The 15653-nt window shown below is 39.2% G+C and overlaps 1 protein-coding gene across 1 annotated transcript in view; it reads left to right on the top strand.

Moving 5' to 3' along the window:
• Positions 1 to 15653, top strand: part of ryr1a (ryanodine receptor 1a (skeletal)) — a 110711-nt gene that overhangs the window by 43528 nt on the left and 51530 nt on the right. The window contains exons 48-74 of the mRNA XM_037688014.1: positions 1522 to 1625; positions 2086 to 2206; positions 2319 to 2488; positions 2554 to 2774; positions 2863 to 2953; positions 3047 to 3187; positions 3277 to 3440; positions 3538 to 3616; positions 4737 to 4826; positions 4904 to 5044; positions 5138 to 5215; positions 5284 to 5359; positions 5437 to 5560; positions 7421 to 7536; positions 7641 to 7708; positions 7800 to 7921; positions 8048 to 8097; positions 8275 to 8335; positions 8872 to 8998; positions 9113 to 9224; positions 9317 to 9398; positions 9483 to 9613; positions 9705 to 10025; positions 10953 to 11193; positions 11258 to 11345; positions 11429 to 11521; positions 13818 to 13832. Of these exons, the coding sequence (XP_037543942.1) occupies positions 1522 to 1625; positions 2086 to 2206; positions 2319 to 2488; positions 2554 to 2774; positions 2863 to 2953; positions 3047 to 3187; positions 3277 to 3440; positions 3538 to 3616; positions 4737 to 4826; positions 4904 to 5044; positions 5138 to 5215; positions 5284 to 5359; positions 5437 to 5560; positions 7421 to 7536; positions 7641 to 7708; positions 7800 to 7921; positions 8048 to 8097; positions 8275 to 8335; positions 8872 to 8998; positions 9113 to 9224; positions 9317 to 9398; positions 9483 to 9613; positions 9705 to 10025; positions 10953 to 11193; positions 11258 to 11345; positions 11429 to 11521; positions 13818 to 13832 (3227 nt within the window). The remainder of the gene's footprint in view (positions 1 to 1521; positions 1626 to 2085; positions 2207 to 2318; positions 2489 to 2553; positions 2775 to 2862; positions 2954 to 3046; positions 3188 to 3276; positions 3441 to 3537; positions 3617 to 4736; positions 4827 to 4903; positions 5045 to 5137; positions 5216 to 5283; positions 5360 to 5436; positions 5561 to 7420; positions 7537 to 7640; positions 7709 to 7799; positions 7922 to 8047; positions 8098 to 8274; positions 8336 to 8871; positions 8999 to 9112; positions 9225 to 9316; positions 9399 to 9482; positions 9614 to 9704; positions 10026 to 10952; positions 11194 to 11257; positions 11346 to 11428; positions 11522 to 13817; positions 13833 to 15653) is intronic.

The raw sequence follows: 15653 nt of genomic DNA on the forward strand, positions 1-15653 counted from the left end.
AGAGGGGGGAGTTCGTAACCTGACCAAACGTCAAGGTGAAGTCCGCCGTTCGACGGGAGAGCTCGTGTTTTATTGTGAGGCAGGAGGAGTGAGCATCAGGCAAAATCAACAGATACAGATTTTCTCCGACGCAGCGGAGCCAGAAAAGATTACTAAACAGACAGCTTGATTACAAAACAGGATAGCCGGAATAGCGAGGTCAGATCTGAATAACATCATGGTTGTTTAAAAAACCCAAGGTCTTGGTCTGACTGCACGTGAACAAGACAAATGGCTATTCTTTAGTTCACACGACTGGAGTTTAATTAAATGATGCGGGGTCAAAAAACAGTTTTAAATGATAACATTTACATTTTATCCAACACCGCCCATCTTTCGGACGACTGTACGTACATATTCACATTGTACCTCGGTGCAATTCCAATAAAGTTTATTCTGAAGTTTATTCTGATTCTGAAAGAAACTGAAATGAGTAGAAGAAATCTGAAATAATTATAGAGTAGACAAAAAAGCTAAAAAAAAAAAAAGGCTGAAATTAGTAGAAAGAGGCTGAAGGGAGCATACAGTAAATATATTTATTAATTACAGAGAAACAAAAGGTGGAGATGAGCCAAAAAAAAACTGGAAAAAAAGGCTGAACTTAGCAGAAAATTACCTAAAAAGTGTGAAAGCTAAAAAAAAAATGGAGAAAGAAGCTGAAAGGAGCATCAAATGATGAACTTAGCAGAAAGAAGCTGAACAAGGAACAAAATAGTGTAGAGAGATGTGAAGAGAGCTCCATTTATTTTCATTGAGAAAAACATGGCCGACAAAGCTAAATATTTCAAAAAGTAAAAATTGCACAAATACCAGAAGTCACAGCAGGAATGTCCTGAATGAGCTGAACGTTGTGATACAAGCATGGTTGAAATAGAACAAAAATTGAGGAACGAATTACGAGCTGAAAAACACACGGAAGAAAAACAAATCTGAATGATGAGAATGATTCAGTAACATTCAGACTACACTTATGGTAGAGAGGCTAAACGAAGCCATTTCTTACTGGAAGCACATTTTAGAAATCTCAAGATTTGACAACAATTCAATAGAATAACTCTGAGCTTTACTTTATTGGCAGCGTCCATGCGTTAAAAGATTGTAGAGATAAATGTACTTAATTTATTACAGGAGTCTAATCGGAAAAAGAGGAAATAAAAAAACGAGAGGGCTAATGAAAACTTTGTGTACAACAACCAAAGGTTTATTTATTTTTTTGATGTGCCCATCAAAGCCAAAATCAGTTGTTGTCTGGTACTCATGAGAGAAACTTCCAACAGATAGGTGTTTCAAGACACTTGACATTCAGGCCAAAGAAGCGTTACTTTTGTACCGGTCAGTGATTTAAATACTAAAGTAATTTATTTCAGGGTGTAACTGAAACTGAATCAAACAAAGACTAATTATAGTCTGAGATCAACCAGCGCCACAGTAGATTGCTGCAGAATTATGACTTAAAATCTGTTTTTGCTGTCAGGTTTGGAGGAGAGGAGCAGCACGAGGAGACCAGGGTGCACCTGGGAAATGCCATCATGTCCTTTTATTCCGCTCTGATCGATCTGCTGGGACGTTGTGCTCCAGAGATGCACGTAAGCTGTTTGCACAAATTACTTTCAAATTACATTGATCATGATCCAGTGAGGTTTTGAACCCAAAATGCAGACAGGCGCGAGGAACTCATGTATAAAATAAAGAATATTTATTCATTAAACAAACAAAAGGGCTGGCGTGGCAGCAAAACTTACATGGGGCATTAACAGGGAGACAGGAGACACGGAGGGAAACAGAGCACGACGCCTTGAGAGGACAATCCATGAACAACTGAGAAGACACACAGACACAGAATATATAGACACTGATGAGAGACAGTGATGAACACCTGGGATGGTTGGGATAGAGGACAGGTGTGACAAGAGCTGGCAACATGAGGGAGAACACGGGAGAGCAGGAAGACACAAGGATCACAAAACAAAAATAACACACCGATCCTCTTAAATTTATTGAACAGATTAGGTTTAGTTGGAGAAAAAATTATTTTTGTCTCTTTAGTTGATCCAAGCTGGTAAGGGTGAGGCTCTGAGGATCAGGGCGATCCTGAGGTCTCTGGTTCCTATTGAGGACCTGGTGGGAGTCGTCAGTCTTCCTGTTCAGATTCCTTGTTTTGGGAAAGGTAAACAAATGAAGAAAAACATTTTAAAATGTTTAACACCATGATGCAGAACTGTGTGTTTCTGGTTTTGTTGCTTATCTGTTATTTTGTGTCTTCTTGATGTTGCGTTCAGACAACAGCATCATAGAGCCCAAGATGTCTGCCAGTTTTGTTCCAGATCACAAGGCTCCGATGGTGCTGTTCCTTGACAGAGTTTATGGTATTGACAACCAAGATTTCCTGCTCCACGTCCTGGAGGTGGGCTTTTTGCCAGACATGAGAGCTGCTGCTTCTCTGGACACAGTGAGTCACAATCGTTTGCACAGTTTCAGCAAATGCAACGTTTACAGTAACTCTGTTTCCAACAGGCGGCTTTCAGCACCACAGAAATGGCTTTGGCGTTGAACCGCTACTTGTGTTCTGCTGTGCTGCCACTCATCACCAAGTGCGCGCCACTCTTTGCTGGCAGTGACCACCGAGCCATAATGATCGACTCCATGTTGCACACAATCTACAGACTGTCCCGAGGACGAGCCTTCACAAAGGCTCAGAGAGACATTATTGAAGAGTGCCTCATGGCTTTGTGCAAGTGAGATTAACATTGTATCAATCTTCTCCTTTTACCCAACAGCCCAGATTAGTAACTGACCTGAGCATTGCTTGTTTTATTCTTTCAGATATCTACGTCCCTCCATGCTTCAGCACTTGTTAAGACGGCTGGTGTTTGACGTCCCTATTCTCAATGAATATGCAAAAAGGCCATTGAAGGTTGGAAGACATTGATTAAATTCATATTTCCTTTACATTTCAGCACTTATCCCTTTTTTTGTTTTTCAATGTTAATGGTTTTTCACCCTGCAGCTTTTGACCAGTCACTACGAACGTTGTTGGAAATATTATTGTCTTCCAAATGGTTGGGCAAACTTTGGAGTTGCCTCAGAAGAGGAACTTCATTTGACCCGCAAACTTTTCTGGGGGATTTTTGAATCACTAGCGCACAAGGTGGACGCTGAAACACGATATATTTAAAAAGGAACAAGTGATCTGGGAGCATGTTTATTTTATTTTATTTATTTTTTTGTTGGTTTCAGAAATTTGACGCTGAAATTTTTAAAATTTCAATGCCGTGCCTCTGTGCCATTGCTGGAGCCATTCCTCCAGATTACGTAGATGCCAGCTACTCCTCGAAAACAGAGAAAAAGGCTTCAGTAGATGCAGAGGGAAACTTTGATCCTAAACCAATAGACACCACAAAGTAAAAACTTATTTTCTTTAATGTCTTTTAAGAGATGGAGCACTCTACTGTTTAAAATTTAAAACTTTTTTTTTTTTTTTCTTTTTTCCAACAATAGCACCATTATCCCAGAGAGACTGGATCCTTTTATCAACAGATTTGCTGAATATACACATGATAAATGGGCCTTTGAAAAGGTAGGACATTGTTAAAAAAAACCTTACGAATAAATACTATTGACTTTCTGCTTAATCGGGAGCACAATGTTGAGTTGGTTTACTTGGTTCCCTGTCATGAAGCGAAAAGGGGGAATTAGAAATGCTCTCCATCCGTCTGTCCAGCTATGCATGTTGTGAGCACGATAACGAAAAATAAGTTACGTATCAACTTCCATTTTAGTTTGTGGCTACATTCATTCATTCAACCTTTATTTAAACAGGTTAATCCCATTGAGCCTCGAGGACTCATTTACAAGAGACACCTGATTTCAACATAGAATGATGACAACAGTGGACAACAACAACAATAGACAATCATAAAAGAGGCATACAATTTATTTTTTTTATTTTTTTTACAAATTAAAATAAGATGGCAAAAAAGTAGCAAAAATAGCTAGATTATAAGGCAAATATAGAAAACTAAAAACAGGACCATGTCTGCATTGGTTCTTGCCAGACATGTTCCTGTTTCTGTACGTCTAGTTCCTGTACATCTAGGCAGACACTATCCACGCCAAAAATCCAAGATGGCTGCCACGTCATACATATATATGACTGTCAGCACCATCGTGTGTGTGTGTGAACGTGTTTGTGTGTTTAAACCGGCCATTCCAATCATTTGAGAAAACTATGCTTTATAGTTTTTATATTGACTAATAGTATAGTTTCCTCAAATGATTGGGGTGGCTGAAGATTAATCTATTGTGACCAAGGCCACCACTGGCTCCCCCTGGCTCCTCCATTGCTCCCAGTCATGGACAAAATTGTTCCAACTGCTTGTCAGGATGCGTCATTCTGTACTGCCTCAGACAAAGAACAAAAAAACAAACAAACCACTTCTTCACAGTGTAACTCCTATCCATTCGATATCATCCACCAAAAATACTAAGGTTTACTTCATTCCCTGTTCAATTCTCATACAGAAAAACACTTAGCTTGAAAACTACAAACATTCACTATTCAAATCCCTTCAGCAAGGGGGACATGGGTGTTCTGCTTCTTCTTTTGGGTTGCAAAATTACTGAATTATAACTTTAAAATGACACAGACTTACTGAGAGAACTATGCTTGTGAATGAAAGACATAATGCACATTTCAGATTCAGAACAACTGGTCTTATGGTGAGGTGCTGGATGAGAATGCGAAAACCCATCCAATGCTCAGACCATATAAAACCTTCTCAGAAAAGGTAAGCTCACAGACAAACTGTGTGTTGAATGCTTTTATCACGTCTCTTGATTCATTCAACACTGGCTTCTCTTTAAGGACAAAGAGATCTACCGTTGGCCGATCAAAGAGTCCATCAAAGCCATGCTGGCCTGGGAATGGAACATAGAGAAAGCCAGAGAGGAAGAGGAGTCAGAGAAGAAGAAGGCAGCTTCTAGAAAGATTTCTCAGACTGCTCAGGTATCACTCGGGTAGTGTCACTGATATTTACCATGTACAGTTGTTAAAGCTGAGTTATTAGTTGTGCAAAAGGTAACAATCTTTCTGCTTTAGGCAACTTATGATCCGAGTCATGGCTACAGTCCACAACCTATTGATATCTCACACATGGCTCTGTCAAGAGATCTGCAGGTATAGTGAATGTTTAATTTTCTCGGCTAAAATTCTAAACTCAAATGCTCACAGTTTGATCTATTCAGTCAATGGCAGAACAGTTGGCAGAAAATTACCACAACACCTGGGGACGTAAGAAAAAGTTAGAGCTCCAAGCTAAAGGTGAGACTTTTTTTAAGAGGAGAAAAAGTAATAGTCTGATTTGGCTTTTCACAGCAGTTTGGGTTTATTCTGTGTAGGAGGAGGAACCCACCCTTTGCTGGTGCCCTACGATACTTTGACAGCAAAAGAGAAGGCACGAGACAGAGAAAAGGCCTACGAGTTGCTCAAGTTCCTGCAGCTTAATGGATATGCTGTTACAAGGTAATAACACAAAAATACATCTTATACAGAGGTGGAAATTGCATTTATCTGTGCAGATATTTTTACATTTATTATATATTATATTTTATATTTTATTCATTTTTTATTTTGATTTTATATATTTTCTTTTATTTCTAAGATTATTATTCTGAAAAAGGATCAGAGCGGCCGTGCTTACAGCAGCAGCTTCGTGCACTCCGTCTATCTTCCGAACAACTGCATGTACATGTTCTCGTTGTATCTCGATGCAATGATAATAACGCTTGTTCTGATTCTATAATTTATTCATATTTTATTTTATTTATATTTTATTCATATATTTTATTTTATATTATATTATATATTTTATTTATAATAATTATAATAATTAATAATTATAATTATTATTATATATTTATATTATTATTTATATATTTTTATATATTTTATATTTTTACATATATTTCTACTTAAGTAGCAAGCATTTATATCAAATATATACATTTTGTAGCGTTTGCACATATCTTTAAATTTTCTGCTTATTTAAATAAATGAAACATGACTAGAGCTTGCCAGAAAGACTTGTTACAGGTACAAAGTGGTACTTATGGACCAAAAGCCAATTATTTGTTACAATGCTTTATTTAAAACAAAACTCGCAAAATTTTCCAGTCATTTGAAGTGGAAGAAGGTTTAATGAACCTGTTTGTTGTCCCGCGTCACAGAGCAAAAAGGGGCGACTTGAAATTCCCTCTGTTTGTTTGTTCATCTGTGCATGTTGTGCACATGATAACTTGAAAAATATGTGAGGTACCAATTTCCATTTTGGTGTTTGGCTGCATCTAGCAAAAAAACCCCAAAACGGTTCATTTGGAAAATGCCCCAAAAATAAAAACCAACCCCAAGATGTCTGCCATTATATCTACATGAAAACTTTGTGAACGGGATAACTTGAAAAATGTTGGGGGCCAATTTTTTTTGTGTGTGGCTGCATCTAGGTGTAAGAGATGTCTATCAAAAACTGAGTGGCCCTATCAAAATTCAGGATGGCCAACATCAACTGACCACCCCAATCATGTGAGGAAACTATACTTTTTAGTTTTTATACAACTTAAAAGTATAGTTTCTACAAATGATCGGGGTGGCTGAAGATTAATCTATGGGGGCCAGGGCCACCATTGGCCACCCTCTGACTCCACCTTTGCATCTGGTGGTGGATAAAATTAGCTTCCTCCACTTTCCAGGATCCATCTCTCGGTGCCACCTTGAATAACAAAAATATACACCTCTCTTCTTCTCAGTACTACACTCTTGACTATCTCATTCCAAAAACATTAAGGTTTATTTGCATTCTCTGTTCCAAGTGCTGACCAGAAAAAACACTAATCTCCAAAACTACAAACATTCACAATTCAAATACTTCAACACACGACTGGGGACATTGGAGCACCGCCTGTTGCCTTTTTGTGATTGTAGATCAAACTTAATGTATCAATATTTATAGGCAGTGTTGCATACCTTTTCATCGCCTGCTTCAAGGTCAAGGTCACAAATAAAGTTAAAACAAGGTCTTTGCTTGTCCTAACCATAACCTGTGATCCACTCAAGATAATTTAACAAACCTTCATATGCATCATTACTAGACAGTGCCACATAATGTTTTTTTAATCACGCTAACTCTAAGATCAATGCCATAAATCAAAGTCAAAGGTTACACAAGGTCGTTGCTATAGATTGTTGTTTAATAGTTTGTACACGGGTGTATAATGTGCTTGATGCTGCATTCTTTTTGATGTTCTGTTTAGTGTGTTTAATATGTACCTGTAAAACGTTTCATTTTAATTCAAGAAAATGTTAAAATTTCAACTCTGTTGTCTTCAGGGGCATGAAGGACATGGAGTCTGAGATATCGTCCATTGAAAAGAGATTTGCTTATGGTTTTCTGCAAAAGCTGCTGAAATGGATGGAAATTGCCCAAGAATTCATCGCCCATCTCGGTACTGTAGCTCAATAAAAGGAGAGTGTAACATCTTATAGATCTGTGTTGGTGTGAAGTCTGTGGTAATGTGATACTCTCATTTTCTGCTACCTGTTTTTGCAGAGGCTGTGGTGAGCAGTGGACGAGTGGAGAAGTCTCCTCATGAGCAGGAAATCAAATTTTTTGCAAAGGTAAAGCTATGGTGTAAAGCTTGGGTAACAATTTTGAAGACCAGACTCAAAATCACTGCTGTACTAAGTCTGGAAACCATCTCTCTGGTAGATCTTGATGCCTTTAATCAATCAGTATTTCAAAAACCACTGCCTCTACTTCTTATCGACACCGGCTAAAGTTCTGGGCAGTGGTGGACATTCCTCAAATAAGGAGAAGGAGATGATTGCAAGGTGAGTTCTTTCTTGCACAGTTGCCTTTTGCTCTTTAGTGTTTTCATAACTCATGTTCACAGCTTTATCCGTTTCCCTCTTTTGTTCCCTTTACTTTCCTTTTCCTTGTTTTCTTGCTCATCGTAGTATCTTCTGTAAAATGTCTGCTCTGGTGAGGCACAGAGTTTCTCTCTTTGGTAAGAAGCCAGCTTCTCATCAGGACTACTGTGTTCTTTGTTTCCTTATTATCTTGATAACATTTACTTCCTCTAACCTTGGTAGCTCAGGAATCATTCAGTCCATACCAAACATCTTTTATTGTTTGTGATGGTTTTGATTCTGTGACACTGATGTCATTGAGGCTGTTTGTGCAGGAACGGATGCTTCAGCTATCGTCAACTGCCTTCACATTCTGGCACGATCCCTTGATGCAAGGTATAGCACTTCATTGCATTCAATATATTTCCTTTATTGTATGATGTATACTATATATTTTTTCTATATATGTGTAAATGTATACGGTAGATTTATTTTATGTCTTTTTATACAAATGTATTGTGGTGTAGTCTCCATCTGTCTGTAAACTTTCTCTTGTCTTGGAACACAACTTCTGATCAGCTCAATATAATTTAATGAAACTTGATACACATATGCATCATCACTGGACAGAGTGTTGCGTATGCTGTTCATCACCCCAGCACCAAGATCAAGGTCACAAATCAATGCCAAAATTGAAACAAGGTCTTTGCTTTTCTGGACCACAACTTCTCATATCCTCAAGATAGTTTAACAAAACTTGATACAAATTTCTATCACATCCTTTCATCATCCAAGTTGGTCACAAATCAAGGCTAAATGTTATACAAGGTTTTTGTTTTCTGGGCTATTGCTATAGATTTCTGTATGGCTGTATAATAGTTTGTCGACTGGCCGTTTATGTGCATTATGTGGTACTGTTTAACTTTTTATAGGACAGTAATGAAGTCAGGGCCTGAGATTGTCAAAGCAGGTCTGCGGTCATTCTTTGAGAGTGCTGCTGATGATGTAGAGAAGATGGTGGAGAATCTCAAACTGGGCAAAGTATCCAAGGGCAATCAGGTATGTGTTTTTCTGGAAAAGCTCCTTTTGCATTATGCTGTTTCTAAATGTTTTAATCAAACTGTATATTTTCTATCTAAGCCCATAACTATGTGCTGCTTTTGTCCTTTCAAGCAAGTGAAAGGCGTTTCCCAGAACATCAACTACACAACTATCGCTCTGCTTCCAGTGCTCACTTCCCTGTTTGATCACATCGCTCAGCACCTCTTTGGAGATGATGTCATTTGTAAGTGCTTCCTCAATTTATTTAATTTTTTTTGATGATGTCACTTTATTGCTCAGCCAGATTCTGCTGTATCTGTTTATGGTTGCACACAGTGGATGATCTACAGATCTCATGCTATCGCATCATGTGTAGTATCTACTCTGTAGGCACCGTCAAGAACCCGCATGTTGAGAGGTATCTTTTTGCAAACATAGCTGCAAAATCATAAAAAATAGACACTGGTGAGTGTTTCTTACATTCATTTTTTTATGTGAACAGGCAGAGGCCAGCACTTGGAGAATGTCTGGCTCACCTTGCAGCAGCTATGCCAGTGGCCTACTTAGAGCCCCATCTAAATGAATTCAATGCCTTTTCTGTGTACACCACAAAAACACCAAGAGAGCGAGCCAGTGAGTTCAAAATATATGTATAGATACATATTTACTGTCTTCCAAAACACTATATCTGAATCATTTTAAAATGTCTTGTCCTGTGTCAAAGTCCTTGGCCTTCCTAACGAAGTGCAGGAGTTATGTCCAGACATTCCAGCGCTGGATGTTTTGCTGAAAGACATTGGAGATTTAGCAGAGTCAGGGGCTCGTTACACCGAGATGCCTCACGTCATTGAAATCACTCTTCCCATGCTGTGTAACTACCTGCCACGTTGGTGGGAGAGAGGACCCGAAAACTTCCCCGAGATGGAGGGTCAACTTTGCACCGAGGTGACATCAGAGCATCTCAATCAGCTCCTGGGCAGCATTATGAAAATTGTAGTCAACAACTTGGGGATCGATGAGGCGTCCTGGATGAAGAGGTTGGCAGGTGAATGCAGTTTAAACTTGAACTAAAGAAATGTCATTTCCTGTGAAAATGCAGTGTGAATGTGAAAGCAGCTGAAGAAGCTGAAACCAGCTGAAAAAATTTCATCTCTGAACTGTTAATGAGAGTTGAATTTGATTTGCTGAAAGCAGAAAATTCAAAGCTGAAAGCAGCAGAAAAGAGTAGAAAAAGCTGAATAGAGCACAGAGAGGTTGAATAGATTACAACAACAAAAAAATCTGAAAGTAACAAAAAAGTAACTTGAGCAATTGAAAAAGTAGCTGAAAAAAAGAAATTAGCAGAAGATGCTGAAAGGAGCACAAAAAGTTGAAATTATTATAAAGAAACACAGAAGTTGGAGTTTAGCAAAAGACAAGTGAGCAGAAAAAAAAACTAAAATAAAAAAGCTGAAATTAGCAGAAAGAAACTGAATGGTGCTGAAAAATAGTTAAAAAATAGAATAAAAAGCTAACATTAGCAGAAAAAAGATTAAAGAAGCAGAAAAATAGCTGGAAAACACTGAAAGGAGCAGAAATAATCTGAGAACAGCTGAACTAGAACAAAAACTGAAATGAGCAGTAAAATGTTGTAAACAGCTCAAAGTGTTCGAAGGATGTGGAGAACTCCATTCATTTTCTATAAGCACAACATGGCCGACTAAGCTAAACACTTCAAAATGTAAATATTGCACAAATACTAAAAGTCCCATCAGGAATATCCTATCCTGAATGAGCTGAACGTTTTAAGACATGAATTGTCAAAACAGAGCAAAAACTGAGGAACGAGTTACGTGCTGAAAAACACAAGGAAGAAAAATAGATTTTAATACAGAGAATGATTCAGAAACATTCACACAATAATGTGTCGCCTTGTTCCTTGTCTTGATTTCTAAATTGAGGTGAAATAGCTCAATTTGTTTTTCTTTCACAGTATTTTCACAGCCTATTGTCAGCAGAGCAAAGCCAGAAATGCTGAAATCCCACTTCATTCCAACAATGGAGAAGCTGAAGAAACGCACATCAAAGGTGGTGGCTGAGGAGGACCATTTACGGATGGAGGGGAAGTCGGAGGGAGATGAAGAAGATGGCACCATACGTGATGAGTTTGCTGTCCTCTGCAGAGACCTGTATGCCCTCTATCCTTTGCTTATCCGCTACGTGGACAACAACAGGTAGCTGTGCAAGAACACTGTTAAATGTTTGAAACCAAGACGCTGAACCCTTTTTTTGCTGCAGAGCGAGGTGGCTGACGTGCCCCGATCCAGACGCAGAAGAACTTTTCCGAATGGTCGGAGAAGTCTTTATTTTTTGGTCCAAATCTCACGTGAGTGTATTCATTTGGAAGACAACCATCAGATGAAGCTATCTTTTTCCTCATGCATCTTTTGGGTTTCCTTCCCTTTTCAGAACTTCAAGCGAGAAGAGCAGAACTTTGTGGTGATGAATGAGATCAACAACATGTCTTTCCTCACAGCTGACAGCAAGAGCAAAATGAGCAAGGTGAGACAGTGCAGTCCTGTTGGTGTAGGATGATGTCAGATCTGATTTCAGACTGCTTTAGGACAGAACTACAAACACCTTTTTAACAACTGCCTTCTTTCTTTGTGTACATCCTTTGTTTTAATTTTTTTTTATTACTGATCATTTTTAGTTAATGAATGAGCTATAGCAGTTGCTTCAAAGTACATAAAAATTAAAATTTGAAGTTATTTTGATAAAAATAAATACACTCACTGACAAAAAGAGTTAAGTGTCCAAAAGAAATGATCTGATTTAAAGGTAATTTAAGGGTTTGCCAGGTTTAAGCATATGATTTGCAAGGAACTGGCACATCTATAGAGCGGGCACTAGACGGCACAAGTGGAGTGCCAGTGTTATCAGGCAGTTTCCAGAGTGTCAAACATTAAATGAAGGTCACTAGACACAAAGAATAGTTCATAGTTTCACTAGACACAAAGAATAGTTCATAGTTGCATTAGACAGCAGTGAACAGTTTGACATTATGGGTTTTCGTGAGGTCAAGGGGAATTGTGGCTCAACTAGCCAACATGCGGTGTTGTTCAGACGTCACGGGGGTCTCATATTGGAGCCAGTGTGTATGTGAAGACACCCACACACATCAAGTTCAAGAATCTTTATTATCCCCAAGGGGCAATTTGTTTCACAGTCAGTAGGCACACAAAACATCCATACTAGACAAGACATTGAGACATTAAAATACCACTACTGTACAGAAATCATCATATGACAGTACAGAAATCATTGTTCATTCAGAAGCCTGATCGCTACAGAGATAAATGAGTTTTTCAGTCTGTTCGTCCTACATCTGGGCAGCAGATACCTGCGTCCAGAAGGAAGCAACCTGAACTCACCATGGAGTGGGTGATCAGGATCTGCCAGAATCAGCCTGGTCTTGTTTACTGACCTACACCTCACTGACCTCACATGGTGTAGGTCAGTGAGGTTCTGTAAGGCTATGCCAGCAGTTTTGCTGCACAACCTGACAATCCCCAAGAGTTTGTTCCTGTATTTGTCAAATGTCCAAACCAACAGATGAAGGTGAAAGTTAAGAGACTCAATATCATAAAAGGCTCATAAAACTCGAGGAGGCTGCCCAAGACAAACCACACCAAGCAAGAATTGAGGATTGTCATTTTGTGTGCCAAGCTTTACAGAACCTCATTGCATCAACCCCTCCCATGACCAGACTCCTTGGGTCACTTGGTTCTCATGGTTAGGCTGCCATTAACACCAGCTCTAAACTGGAGCCATAGACTGATGATGAGTGGAGTCATATCATGTTCATCAATGAATCTCAGTTCAGCATTACTACGGATGATAATCACATGCACAACTGGTGACACAGAAGGAAGAGGACCAATCCTGACAATGCTTTGAAGAGACACACATTGGCATTTCTCCTGACATCATGGTGTGAGGAGCCAGAAGGTGTGACCTCAGGTCACCTCTGGGAATGATTCAGTAGATACTAATGACACAGTTTCATGTCAGTTACATCCTGGATCTGCAAGTTTTATTGTCCCCAGTTGCAGCGCAAAGAGGAGAAAACCTTCGCATGCATGGAGAGAACATGCAAACTCTACCCCGAAAGGACCCCGGACTGGGATTTTAACCGGCAACCTTCTCACTGAGAGGCAGCAGCTCTACCAGTTGTGCCACCATGCTGCCCACCTACAAACATTCATTATTTAAATTCCTTAGTGACGGGACATCTGCATACCACATTTTCCTCCTGAGAGACCACCCTGGTACAGTCTTTCAACAAGTCAACACCCGTCCAAACATGACCAGTGTACGTCCATGGACTGTCCGATCATGTTGAGGTCCTTCATCTTGGCCCAATCAGGTCCATGTGGGATCAGATCTGGAGTAAACTGACCCAGTGTTGATCTTTCTGAACTTGAGAGTGGTTAGGGTTAACTAACTGTTATCAGTTTGATTTGATATTGGAATCTCACAAGACCTTCCAGCGAGTTCAATTTAATTTCATTAGGATCAGCTCATCTCGGGGCTTAACTTTTATTGTTAGTGAGTGCAGTTTTGTACCCAGGGCATTCTGATTATATCTTGTTTTACAGAAATGTTACTTTTTTTTTTTTTAGCAATTTTCTTGCAAGACTTTGTTAAACATGACGTACTCTGCTGTTGTTGTTGTTGTTGTTTTAGCAGTTTTTAACTAAGTTCCCAGTTTTTACACAAATAGCAGTTCTGTTAATGAAATTCTCTCTTTGGCTGTCCATTGTGCTCTTCTTTTGGGTTGCGGCTGGGTTTCCAGGGCGGGGACACAGAGGTTAGACTTTTTTCTGCACGACCGCTGTGCTGACCGCATGGCACCTCACTTCAGAGGAGCTTTTCATCAACGCTTCCAGCACACTGGCACATTTGATCCATGTTCACCATTAATGTAGCCACAAATAAACATCCAGAGAAGAACTTTAATTTGCTTGTACAGACAGAAAGCTACACCATCACCAGTACATAACCGAAACATGTCTAAATAACTTGTGAAAATGTAAGTCAAATTACATCATCACTTTGTAAATATACTGACATTATTCCCATAAAGGACCATCGCACTAGTGGGTGGGCTCCACCTCAGTCCTGCCAGTGTGTAAGGAGGGGCGTCTGGAGGCGCTTGATGAAAGTACACAACTGTAGATTTAGGTTCATGGCACTGGGCTTTACACTTAGCCCAACATGGACGTGAGAGCTCAGTGCCATCACCCTGCCTCTGAGTTTGCTCTTTTTTATTTCATAATTGAGTTGAAAACTTCTTGTATGCCTTTTTGTTTTCTTTTCCTGAAAGGATGGTCTTTGTAATGTAGCTTTTCGCCTCTAGGGGATGATATTAGTCTTCTCTGTGCTCTTTCTTCTCTCCTCCCTTAAAATGCCATAGTACACCATGGTTAGCTTCCTTTAGACTCCCAGTCTGCCACACTAATACATGGCTTGGTGTTTAATGTTACTCAAACAATTTTTTGTTGGGTTCCCTCATAAGAAATTATTCAAAATGACCATGAACCTAACTAAAACATTAATTCACACTTATTTTATGAATTGCTCAAATTGTTTTGCACCCTCTAAACTATTCCTTTCTCACCGAGAATGTTTGCTTTTTATAAGTTAGACCACAAAGGGAAGGTAGGACTCACTTAATTGCTCAAGTTTGACATTGAACCTATTCTAGTATCTACACTGATACTGCTCAAGATATTATCATTTGTTTCAGTTTGTTTTTTAGATCCGCTTTAAATGCCATAAATGTCCATCTGTGTTGTGAGCATAATAACTTGGAAAATAACTGAGGTACCAACTTCCATTTTGGTGTGTGGCTACATCTAGGCATACGAAACAACCCTATTAAAAATTGGGTTGCCTGGCCAAAATCCTAGATGGCCAACACCATATATATATATACAGTGCCTTGCGAAAGTATTCGGCCCCTTGAACTTTTCAACCTTTGCCACATTTCAGGCTTCAAACATAAAGATGTAAAATTTTAATTTTTTATGAAGAATCAACAACAAGTGGGACACAATCGTGAAGTGGAATGAAGTTTATTGGATGTGTCAAACTTTTTTAACAAATAAAAAACTGAAAAGTGGGGCGTGCAATATTATTCGGCTCGCTTGCGTTAATATTTTGTAGCGCAGCCTTTTGCTGCAATTACAGTTGCAAGTCTCTTGGGGAATGTCTCTATCAGTTTTGCACATTGAGAGATGAATGGTCCTGTATTTGGCCCCATTCATCTTCCCATCAATTCTGACCATCTTCTCTGTCCCCACTGATGAAAAGCAGGCCCAAACCATGATACTGCCACCACCATGTTTGACAGTGGGGACGGTGTGTTCAGGGTGATGAGCTGTGTTGCTTTTATGCCAAACATATCGTTTTGCATTGTGGCCAAATAGTTGGATTTTGGTTTCATCTGACCAGAGCACCTTCTTCCACATGTTTGGTGTGTCTCCCAGGTGGATTGTGGCAAACTTTAAATGACACTTTTTATGGATATCTTTGAGAAATGGCTTTCTTCTTGCCACTTTTCCATAAAGGCCAGATTTGTGCAGTGTACGACTGATTGTTGTCCTATGGACAGACTCTCCCACCTCAG

Source organism: Nematolebias whitei, chromosome 14, assembly GCF_014905685.2.
Source record: "Nematolebias whitei isolate Nwh7 chromosome 14, NemWhi1, whole genome shotgun sequence".
NCBI classification, from domain to species: domain Eukaryota; kingdom Metazoa; phylum Chordata; class Actinopteri; order Cyprinodontiformes; family Rivulidae; genus Nematolebias; species Nematolebias whitei.